The sequence below is a fragment of the Pyrus communis genome, chromosome 13 (assembly GCF_041283825.1).
Source record: "Pyrus communis isolate YQ-2024b chromosome 13, ASM4128382v1, whole genome shotgun sequence".
In the NCBI taxonomy this organism is placed as follows: domain Eukaryota; kingdom Viridiplantae; phylum Streptophyta; class Magnoliopsida; order Rosales; family Rosaceae; genus Pyrus; species Pyrus communis.
In genome coordinates this window covers 15,998,452-16,010,782 of record NC_142577.1, presented here as the reverse complement: position 1 = coordinate 16,010,782, position 12,331 = coordinate 15,998,452, and the positions used below count along the sequence as shown (strand labels likewise).

The 12,331-nt window shown below is 37.4% G+C and overlaps 1 protein-coding gene and 1 long non-coding RNA gene across 5 annotated transcripts; one reads left to right on the top strand and one right to left on the bottom strand.

The window, feature by feature from the left end:
* Nucleotides 1-1,854: 1,854 nt before the first annotated feature.
* Nucleotides 1,855-4,894, top strand: LOC137736101 (uncharacterized). 4 transcript variants are annotated; one of them, XR_015954712.1, is made up of 4 exons: nucleotides 1,855-1,947; nucleotides 2,091-2,358; nucleotides 2,435-3,712; nucleotides 3,856-4,894. It is a non-coding gene; the product is annotated as an uncharacterized LOC137736101 (long non-coding RNA). The 4 variants fall into 4 exon arrangements; XR_015954714.1 differs by having other exon boundaries at nucleotides 2,091-2,501; nucleotides 2,745-3,712; XR_015954713.1 differs by having other exon boundaries at nucleotides 2,171-3,712.
* Nucleotides 4,895-5,031: 137 nt separating this feature from the next.
* Nucleotides 5,032-6,241, bottom strand: LOC137736100 (uncharacterized). The gene has a single exon (XM_068475432.2). It carries the CDS (start codon nucleotides 6,087-6,089, stop codon nucleotides 5,226-5,228), a length of 864 nt encoding a protein of 287 aa, XP_068331533.2. The 5' UTR covers nucleotides 6,090-6,241; the 3' UTR covers nucleotides 5,032-5,225.
* Between the last annotated feature and the right edge of the window lie 6,090 nt (nucleotides 6,242-12,331).

Sequence of the window (12,331 nt, the reverse complement as noted above, 5' to 3'; positions counted from 1 at the left end):
AAGTGTGAGAGATTGGAAACCATTTTCAAGCATTGACAAGAAGTACTATTAAACTAATATCTAGTTAATATATACCAGCCTTCATGCACGTGCTCACGGGCGTGCAGAAGGTATTTTTTGAATCACAGCATGCTACGCGCGATTTGCACATTTTAAATGTATTTATATGCGTAAATTGACAAAGGAAAAGTCAAATATTTGAAGTAAATGAATAATCTTAGATCATGCTATAAGAAACCTCTCATAAACTAATTTAAGAAGCTAAATTCACATAATAAAATCGGTCTCTATAGAATTTACAATAAGAATAGAGAAAATAATATTTTATAAACAATTGATTGAATTACATTATTACTAGTCAATTGTGAGGCTAAGCCCACCCCCTCCCCCTTAGTGTTGATAATATCATTTGTTAAAAAAAAATAAAAAAAATAAATAAAACAATCATTTGACAAATAATTTAATCACATTATTATCTGCATACAAAAAATCTTTTCTATAATTGTCATTACACGCACTCTTAAGATGTTTTGAACATGTTAAAAATAGAGAAAATAACATTGAATGAACAACTAATTAAATCACATTATTACTAGCCCATTGTGAAGCTAAGCCCACCCCCTCCCCCTTAGTGTAGATAATTTCGTTTGTTAAAAAAAAACAATCATTTGACAACTAATTTAATCACATTAATATTTGTTTGTGAAAGACTTTTTTTTATAACCGGTATTACACGTCTCTTAAGATGTTTTAAACGTATTTACAAATAGAGAAATTGAATCACATTATTATTAGCCTATTGTGAGGTACTAATTAAAAAAAAAGCACAAAAAAAAAAAAACAAAACAATGTTAAAGAGACGAAAATGACCCTACCCTGCCTTATTTGATGTATTATTTTGGGATGCCTTTGAAGTTTTCTGTCTTGGGGGTATTTTTGTTGAAACTTGGTGACACCAAAATCACTGTTCATATTTTGTGTTGGCTTTATATATAAGATAAACTTATGTTTTGATTTGTAAATTTGTATTTGGCGCTTGGTAGAGTGAGTGTATGAATAAGTCTTTTCCAAATAGTGGTGGGGCCAAAAGCTCAATATCAAGAACTGATGGGATTGGCCGCATGGCTTTAAATTGGATCTCTCATAGAGTAGGATTCTCTTCTTTTTTTTTTTTTCACTCTCCTTCGCTCATCTCTTATTTGAACGATTACGATTAAGCCACGTCAACATCTTATATTAATTTTTTTATAGCAAGAGAAAGACAAAATAAGAAAATGTGAGAGGAGAGGATGGAAGGGGATGGAAAGAGGAGGGGAGAGAATCTTAATCCCCATCAGATACTCAAATACTCAATAGCCAACCACAACCCATGTGTATATTCAACTTAGCAATCATTGTATATGGATTTAGCGTTGTTCAATAATCTAAACTTGTTCAGATGCGTGGACGATTGATAGTAGAAGATATACAAATAACTTTCAATTATACACCATGAATAACCTACTATGGCACAAATCATTCTATGTTCACTCCACAACGAAGTTTCATGAGACGATGAGGATTGCATCGAGGATTTAGCATAGAAGATATTTCATTAACTCGGATGCAAAGGTACTAATACAACAAAATCTACCAAGAAATGAGCATACTGACGGACAATTACTTTTACTGCGTGTTTTTTCCCTCACGAAGTTGGCAGCAGTGAGAGAGAGAGAGAGAGAGTGTGTGCAGTTGCTTCAGATGTTGGAAAACTTGAGTGCAACTTTGAACTTAAATTTTACTCCAACTTCACAAAGTTGTTGGCTGTGACATTGTGTGTATTTACATCCCACCACCCATTTGAAATTAGGATGAGAGGTGACGGGTAAAAAGTTTTCAGGAGTCAGGATGGGCGTGCTTGGAGAGGGCATCGCCAGCCTTGAAGGGAATCCTGCTCAAACGACACCGGTAAGTACTTTCGAGTTTTCATGCTTACATTACCTAATCGAGATACGTATTGTAACAAATTTTTTACCTTAAATGTTATAGAGTTAATTAACAGCTGTGTTGCGATATGCATACTGAAATTTTGAGTTGAAAATCTATAGCAGAAGACTGTTGCATGTCTGGATGCACAAAAAGAGTTAAAAACAGTGAACTTTATGCGCTTCGCACTTTGCTGAACTAGCAGAAAACAGCAGCAGCTCCATCCATCGTAATCAGCGCCTAACGAAACCTTCGGCAGACAAATCGTTGACCCTCCACAACTGTAAACAGAAGGAAAATTTATATCAACAAATATGGGAAGAAGAGTGGTCATTACAGATGATACACAATTTCTAAAGCTTACATAGTCTTCGGTTTTCATCAATGCACTTGGTAATCAATATAGTGAAACATTGGAGCTGTACGCAAACTAATACTCATTCTGATAGTATTGTTGCTTTCATAACAGTGACAACAAGTCCATAGAGATTGATCATCACTTGTACGAATTTGGGTCCGTGGAATACAATATCCAGGTGAGTCCTCAGTACACGCAAACTGAATTCGAAATATTCTAATTGATCTCTATGTTCAGTGTTCATTTTTTGCTTCCTTTCGCAATATTAGCATTCTAGAATCTAGGAATTTAACCTGTTCTTTACTCAATATATGAAGAAAGTAATATGTTGTGACTTGTGAGTGACAAATACCTCATCTTATATGGGTTTCCAAGCAGGTATTTTGGTATATTTTCTGATGATTTTGGAGTAATGAAACAGTCTTCAGCATCAGATACACATTATATCTACTCGTCAGTGTCAATCCCGCTCCTTTCCCAGGGAGTCATGCTTCCATATGGGATTTCGCATAATACTAAACAGATGGTAAAGGGAATTCGTCCTGACGTTGTGGAGATCATTGAACCTGCAAAAGAAGGATACCAGCTTACTTTAAGACTTGATTTTTCTAAAATTTCAAATGGAAAAGGTTTGATAATTGTTCACATCATCCCAATAAATAATATATATGAATCACACCGAGATGATTGCGAAGTTCAGTTTGTACAGATCAATGCTCACCTTGACAGCAAAAGAACAAAAGAAACAAAATAATGAAATTCTGTACCCACTTACACTAACAATGCTTTCTTGAATTCCAAGCTTCTTCTTCCTCCAATCCCTAAAACCAGGCATTAAATAAAGATGACAGAACGTGTCAACATGCCAACACACCACGAGCCAAGGGGAAAGTCTCAAAACAAGTCTGACAAGTATATTGGAAGGCAGCTATGTCCTATATTTAACCAGTATGACTATATAACGAAGTTTTTGTGTTGTACCGTTGATGCTAACAATGTATTCATGCGTTTATTTTTGTTCTTTCTCTAGATTCTGCGAAGGTAATTGCAGAGATTGCTGCTGTGCAGGCAGTAATCTTAAGTTCCCAGCTGAAAGAAATGTTGACGAATGTCAACTCTCAAGATACATCCCAAGGAATGTATAAGCCACTCAAACTTGAATATCACCCAAAAGAGCCTTTGTTTATTGTTAGACAGATAATTTCCACAATGAAATCAATAGCAAAATCAAGAAAAGTGCTGATTCAACTGAGATCTGATTGATCTACTGCATATTTCTAATGTACAATGACAATATTCATGTTTTGACAGCCACAGAAAGTCATTGCATTATTCCTGATACGTTTCAAAGGCAAAATAGATGTCATTATTGTAACAGCATTCTTTCAGGTTTGTGACCGATACAGTTAAGTAAAGATTTTCTTGTTAGCACTGTTAATGAAATCACTCTTCTTGCTATTACTTGCAAGATTTGGTTCATATTTTCTTTTTCTCGATTGTCTATTTGATTCCCTTCTGGGGAATGGAGACAGGAACTTATGGATGTTGGAAGTTCTGAAAAATGGAGGAAAGCACCACCTTGTTGCTGATCACCCATTCCAGCTCCAGATTTAAGAGGAGGAGCTTTCGAAGATTTGAGAACATATAGAGGATTTGTCTCTTTCGGTATCTTCTTAGACTCCAATCTAAGTGCTAAAAGTATAAACTTTCCTCTTAATCACTCCAGATTATAAACTTTCCTGTAACTAAGTTGCTTATTTAGCTTATGGTTGATTTTCCACTTACGAGATAAAACATCAGGTATACTCAGTTTAATACATTTGGTATCAACTTATTTACACAGATTTCTTCACGTCATGTCGAAGGAAAAGATTGGACAAGACAGTATGGAGTTTACTGAATTTCTATTTGTGTTATATACCATGTAAAGGTAGAAACTCCATATTTTTTTATGGGTTTTCTACTTTTCCTAGTTGAGAAAATGCTTTCACAAACTCACCAACGATAAGTATATAAAAGAACTTAGCTAATTTCATTACCGCTCTCTTCTTATTAGACAAAAACAAAATTCTTACGACGGCTTCCATGAAATCCATGGAATGGAGTAATCTAGAAAGTTATCAAAAATAGAATCTTTACAATGACATAGTGACTGGTTATTACATTATTCTTATTAACTTCTGTAACCGAACTAATTCAGACCAATAACAACTCAAAATTTTCTAAATGGTTACAAATCTCTCATTGTTTGCTTTCAAGCAAATGCAGGATGCATGAACATGAGAGAACTGATCAAGATATCAAAACCTACAGTCCTACAACGAAGATGTGATGACTTGAGCATGAAGATCAAGAGAATCCGTTGACAGATTAAAATTCATGGTTTCGGGCAATTTGATTGACGATGGTTGAAAATGCCAAAGTTTTCTTCTTCAATGGGATATACCGAACTAAATTAAGTTATTTCCATACCTGATATGTTAGCTATTTATGATAGCAGTTAGAATAATCCAAAATAATCATTCTCTGTAAGTCAGATTAACAAGCCAGATAACATGTTGTCCCAAATAATTCAGCTTGCCCTAAATTAAAGAAAATAAAACAAAACTAGAGTTGTGGAAACATCAATAAAAGAAAAAAGAAACAACGATCGCTAAGGCAGCAGTTAATTTGTGAAAGTCATAAACTCTTTATGAAGATTACTGATACACCGAAAAAACGAAGTTATCAATATAATAATTAAGTTCAACTGGAGACAATCTAAAAACCAAATGACGGCATGCCATTAAAAAAGAGGAAAACACTACAAACTGAAGTTAAAGAATGAACAAATGAGTAAAATCTCCATTTTATCTGAAAATTTGTACCAAAATTGACAGTTAACAAAAGCAGAACATACACTTCATTCCAGTTCAATCTCAGGTCCAGGATGAATCAATACATGCTCCAGCTGCGCTAGCAACGGACCACTGGCCTCGCCACCCTGCAAGTTGCAGTTACTTGCCAACAAAGCAAACAACACAAAACTCAATACCAAGATCGCAATCGCATGCCCGATGAACAAGAGCTTCATCACAGCGAAACCCCTCAAAGCGTCCTCCTCAAGGTCACATTTCCACTCAGCACTGTCCTGGTTAGGCCAAACCGAAATTTTCTTACACCCTTTTAACCCAAATACATCAGTGTACAAGGACAACCCCAGTTGCAAAATCCAAGTGCCCTTAAAAACCAATCCAGAGGACAAGAAAAACTCGGCGAAATACGAACAGGGCCTAATCGACAAATACAGGCAAGAAAATGCACAAATTAGAGTCAATGCACCTAGCATATCATACACAGCGCCACCAAGACCCGAAATTCCCTTGCCGATCACAGAGTACTCAATGAAAAACGAAACCGCTGCGAAAGCAAAGACGAACCCTTCATTGAAATTCAAAGGGTCGATGTTTTCACGGAAGATGATCAGAAGTACGAGTGCCCAGAACATGAAAATAGCGGCGGATTGCTGGAAGAAGGCGAAGCGGTAGGTGGGGTGGTGGCCGGAAAAGGCCAGAAAGAGGAAGATTTCACAGAAGCAGGCGATGGGGAGGGCGATGGTGAGAGAGTACAAATCGAAGTTTCTCCATTTGGTTTCTGAGCAGTACCATGCTTTGGATTGGTAGAGAGATGGGTTCTTGAGGTAGAGGGAGGAGGAGCACATGAAGCGGCGGAGGCCTATGGGAAAGAGGAGGACGAAGGCGGAGAAATGGGTTGCTAGTGATGCCATGTGAATTTTTGAATTTCTTGTGTTTGCTCCTTCTGGTACGTGTTGGTGAATTTCCTGCCTTTTTTGTTTTGGTTCCCTCGTTCGTTCGTTGACGTTGTGATTTCTTGTGAACTTGTGAGGAGAGCCGTGAAATTCAGAGAGAGGTTTTTTTACCCTTCATCCTTACTCTCGGAGAAGGTTAAAAACATAAAATATTGACAAAATTACAATTTTTTTTTTGTTTTTTTGTTAACACAAATGATAGCATTAGTAGGTTTATTGTTAAGTAATAAATAATTAATTTTCTTTACTTTTTTATTTTATTTTATCAAAACATGGACTTTCTTAAATTCTAATTGAAATATTTACATCTTCAGTCGAGATGTTAAAAGAAACTCGGGACCAATGCAATCTCATCTAAAAGAACCTCTAGCTTTGAATAAACGTTGCAACATAATGTGCCGCTCAGTTGCCTTCTCAATGAACAAACTCGTCGCCACATCAGTTGTAATAGCCTGAATGTCATACACTATGCTTTCGACCTCTACAATTGATTTTCATTACTTGGGTAAAGTACCATTTGCGAGTCTACCACAAATTATCGTTCCTTTTTTGGGGTGAAAGTTGTCCTAGTTCCACTTTCACTTATTTTTTTGGGTAATTCTCAGTTTACTACTTTTAGGCAATCTCCAATTGAGAGGGCTATTTGTCTAAAAGCCAAAATATGACCTGTTTACCCAGAAATTCATATCCAACCGAAGACTGGGCTATAATTCTATGGAGCCCACATGGCTATTATTTGGCTAAAGCGGCATCATGTTGGCCAAATATAGCCTCATTTTAGCCCTTTTTTGGGGTCGAGCTCCTTAGTTGCAATGATTGATTTAAATTCAATAGCTAGATTTGAAAGCATCCAAAGGTAGTTTAATTAAATTAACTAATAAATTTAAAGTATAAACTTAAAACTAATAAATTGTTGAGGGGGCTATGTTTAGCCCCTTCGGTTGGAGATGGTAACGAGTATGGCCTAACATTGTTCATTTAAAAATAATATTTTGTAGGGCTATAATTCTAGATGGGGCTATGTTTAGCCCTTTTGATTGGAGATGGCCTTAAGTTGATTGATTTTCAACATTTCATACATAAAGTTTTTTCACCCCAATATGATACCTAGAGTGATAATTTTGAGAAACTTTCATATATCCGTTAAGCTTTCTGTTAAAACAGCAGTTAACTTGTGACGTGGCACCCTAAAGTGATAATTCTTAGACATTTTCATGCATCCGTTAAACTTTCAGTTAAAACAGTCGTTAACATATGACATGATGCCCCCTTGGACAATGACTTGGCGCCGCAAAAGCCTATGGATATTAAAAAATTAGAAAAATTTAAAATTTAAAAGTTAGCCCAATACACACATCAACATACCCAACAAACCTAGCAAAACACAATCTTTCTCTGTGGATATATTATGCAAGAGTGGAAAGCCGTGGAAGGCTGTGCAGTTGTATAAGGAGATGAAGAGTAAAGGGATCAAACTGGATGTGGTGACGTGTAATACGGTTATTCGTGTCATTGGTCTCTCTGACAGTGTTGATTTTTTAGAGAGACTCTGGAATTAGATGAAGGAATTGGGTGCAAGCCCAATGTTGGGACATATAATACAGTTGTAAAGCTTTTGTGCGAGAATGGGAGATGTAAGGAGGCATTCTCGGGGCTTTATCAAATGCCGAAGTTAGGTCGTGTGTTGGATGTGATCACGTATCATTGCATTTTTAAGCATCTAGAAAAGCCAAATAAGATTCTTAGACTGTTTGACAGGATGATTGAAAGTAAGGTTAATAGAATTTTACGGGATAATTTTTCATTGTATTACTTCCTTGAAATATATACATATACAATCCTTACTCTATATGGAAACAACAATCAATAAAGGACACAACTATAAATCCTTCCTAATAAAGGACTCCTAATATTTACAATATATTTACATACTTATTTTAATAACTCACGTTTACACTCCCCTTTAAGTTGGTGCATAGATATCACACATGCCCAACTTGACAAGTGAGTCATCAAACTTTCAACTACACACTACATGAGTAAGAAATTAGTAAGTTGCTCCTCTGAATCCACAAACGATATTGATACAATCTTCTTTTCAAGCTTCTATTTGATAAAATGTCAATCAACCTCTACATGCTTCGTTTTATCATGTTGTACTGGATTATCAGCTATATCTCTTGCTGACTTGTTATCACAATACAACTTCATGGTATCCTTCGGCTTAAACCCAAGTCCCCAAAGAAGTTTTTGTAGCCAAAGGATTTCACAGATTCCTTAAGCCATGCCTCTATATTCGACCTTAGCTGAAGATCTTGACACCACCTTCTGTTTTTTACTTCGCCATGTCACCAAATTCCTTCCAACAAAGGTAAAGTATCCAGAAATCGACTGTTTATAAGTTACATCACCTGCCCAATCTGCATCAGTAAACCCTTTAATCCTTAAATGCCCCTTTTTTTCCATACAAGACTCATTTTCCAGGTGCCGACTTCAAGTATGCCAAGATACACATAACATCAGCCATATGATCCACACTTGGTGAATGCATGAACTAACTCACAACACTCATAGCATAGGCAATATCAGGACGAGTATGAGCTAAATAAATCAGTCTCCCTACAAGCCTCTGATATCAACCTTTATCAACCGGTTTCTGATTCGGATCTAAACACAAATGATGTTTCTCAACAATAAGGGTCTCTATCGGCTTACACCCAAACATACCTGTTTCTTTTAATAAATCTAGTACATACTTACGTTGAGACAAGAAGATACCTTTAGACAAGTGAGCAACTTCAACTCCCAGAAAATACTTCAAATCTCCTAAGTCCTTCATCTCGAATTCGGCCGCAAGGTTTCCTTGCAACTTGGACATCTCGTCAACATCGTCTCCTGTTATAATCATGTCATCTACACAGATAATCAAGGCTGTTACTTTATTTTGTCTACGCTTCACAAATAAAGTATGATCAGAATGACTCTAACAATATCCATTCCTTTTCATGACTTGAGTAAATCTATCAAACCATGCACGAGGCGATTACTTAAGTCCATAAAGTGACTTACGCAACCGACATACCCCGGTGTTCCCACCATTGCTATAACCAGGAGGAAAATCCATATACACTTCTTCCTCCAAATTCCCATGGAGAAACACATTCTTCACATCAAACTGTTTTAATGGTCAATCCATATTTGCAACTAAAGAGATAAGAACATGTACTGTATTCATATTGGCAACCGAGGAGAAAGTCTCCTGATACTCCACCCCATATGTTTAGGTGTACCCTTTAGCCACCAACCTTGCTTTGTATATGTCTACTGTTCCATCAAACTTGTATTTAACTGTAAATACCCATCGACATCCCACTGTCTTCTTTCTTATAGGTAGCATCATCACCTCTCAAGTATTATTTTTCTACAATGCCAACATCTCCTTATCCATTGCTTTTGCCCACTTTGGATCTTTTAGAGCTTCCTTCACTCGAGTTGGTACCTGAATAGACTCCATATTACTGACCAATGTCTGATGCTCTGGTGCAAGCCTATTGCATGATACATAGTTGGCTATTGGATACTTCACCTTCCCTTCAGGAGAAAACCTATCAAGAGGCACACCTCGATTTTGTCTTAGTGGCAATTTATAAGTACTCACATTATTACTCAGATTAGTTACACAATCATTTACGATACTTACCTCAGGCATATTCAAAGAAGATGTATTGGGCAACACTTCGGAATTAGAGAGAGGGTGTACTAAGCTCGGCAAGGGGCTGCTGAACAACAAGGTTGTCCTCTGTAGTAGCTAGCCGAGACTCTCCTATGGGTTTGGTCAGAATCGGCCAAACATCATCAACATCAGCCATGACACCTCTAGCCGAATAGTCTATACATTCGGTACCCATTGTACATTCAGCACCAACGGTTCTAAGTTCCACACACTGTTCAACAATCGCATCTCCCCTTAGATCCAACCAACTTAGATTACCAACAGTGTTCTCCCCTTGGTGATCTGAAGTTGAAGGTACAAAAGTGTAGAAATATTCTGTTTCAGAGAAGGTCACGTCCATGGTTTCAGAGAAGGTCACGTCCCGGTGAGAGGGCATACAATTAATGACATACACAGCATGGGTAACAGCTTCAGGCCAAAAACATTGAGGAACTGAGGCCTTAAGGAGCAAGGCATGAGCTTTTTTCAAAATGTGGCAATTTTTACGCTCCGCAACCCCATTTTGTTGTGGGGTATGGAGACATGTGGTTTCATGGAGAATCCCTTGATCACGGAGAAACTCTGACAACTCAAAATTGATGTATTCTCTTCCATTATCAAAAAGAATATTACGTTTGAAACATCTGAGCAAATGACCGAAATATTACACATTCATCATTTTTATTTTTCAACACATAAAGCCATGTCATACAAGTGCAATCATCAACAAATGTAACATACCACCTACATCCAGAAGAAGTAGCAACTGGAGAAGGCCCCCAAACATCGGAATGCATAAGATCAAATGGAAAAGATCTTTTATTCATACTAGGAGGAAACGAAGCACGATGGCTTTTAGCAAGAATACATACTTCACAATCTAAGTCTGATTCATTTATTCCACTAAATAAACTAGACAACATACGCCTTAAATATCTAAAAGATGCATGGCCTAGTTGATGATGCAATAATCATACTTCTTGTAAATTACTATCACAAAACACTCGGACTGCATGAGCTTTGCCAGGAACGACATCATCCACATAGTACAACCCCTCTCTTTTAGTGCCACGCCCAATTATCTCCTTGGTCTGAATATCCTGAAGTAGACAAAAGGACAGATACATGAGAACAACACAATCTAATTGTTCAAAAACCTATGGTATGGAAAGTAAATGATGTGATAAAGATGGAACAAGTAAACATCAGTGTAAAGGGAGAGAGGCCGTGAGATACATAGTGCTAGCACCAACAATAGGTGCACGAGTACCATTGGCAGTTGCAATATATTCCCTGTGAGATGTTGTCATACATTGAAACATATTCTTATCGTATGTTATACGATCCGTTGCACCAGAGTCCAGAATCCAATCTGTATGATGCTTAGTATCGAAGGCCAAAAGAACATGCCCTACAGTACCTACGGTGGAGAACGAGTCAACAAAGTTTGACTTGGGTCAGTGAAGGTAGTCTCGGCCTCCTTAGCTTTTGGTGGAATAGTAGCCAAGGAGGCACGGCCTCCATTATTTCCCACACTCCCATGTTCATTTGCATGCAGCTTCTTCTTCAATTCTAGAAACCAATTAGGCACCCTATGCTTGGCAAAACATGTATCCTCAATATGACGGGTTTGTCCACATAAAGTACACTTCAAATCATCTTTATTTTCTCGAGTAAAAGGACAAGAATGTAAAAAGTGATTAGAAGGATTATTAGGACGAGGGGCAACAGCTAGCCTAGAGACCATGGCCATGGACGACAGCCCTCCTTGGTTGTCACTCCCACCCATCATAGTGGCATGTCGTCGTGCTTCACGCAGAACAACATAAAACACCTCATCAACAAATGGTAAGGGTTGAGTGCATAGAATATCACTACGTACTTTATCAAAGATATCATCCAAACCTGCCAAAAAAACCATACACATGATCGATTTGAATTTCTTCTCAAAGGGTCTTGAGATCGGTAATACACTCCATCTTGATTGGTCTCATTTGATCTAACTCCTGCCAAACGAACTTGAGGTCAGCGTAATACACACCAACTAGCCAGCCCTCTTGATGAAGTCTGAAAGATTTAACCTTTAATTCATAAATTTGAGAAATATCTGAACCATCATAGTAGGTTCGAGCCACCTCTTCCAAAACTTCTTTAGCAATATGTAGGTGAATAAAAAATCCCATGATACCAGGTTCCATGGAATTGATCAACTACCACTTTACTATTGCATTCCTTGTCCCCCACATCTCATACTCAACACTATCATTAGCAGGCTCCTTGGTACTCCTTGTCACAAAGCCCTTCCTACCGCGTCCAGCGATGTGCATCTCTAAAACTTCGGACCAAAGAGGATAATTTGATCCATTTAGCTTCACGGTGTTTGGTACAGTAGACACATGATTTTGAATAACAACATGATTCAACACTGGATTATTGGTTGGGTTACGAGCACTTCCTTCCAATTTCAGAACCCCGTTATCCTCCAAAG

Coding starts and splice junctions, on each gene's coding strand:
- LOC137736100 (XM_068475432.2), bottom strand. CDS start 6,089: ATGGCATCACTAGCAACCCATTTCTCCGCCTTCGTCCTCCTCTTTCCC.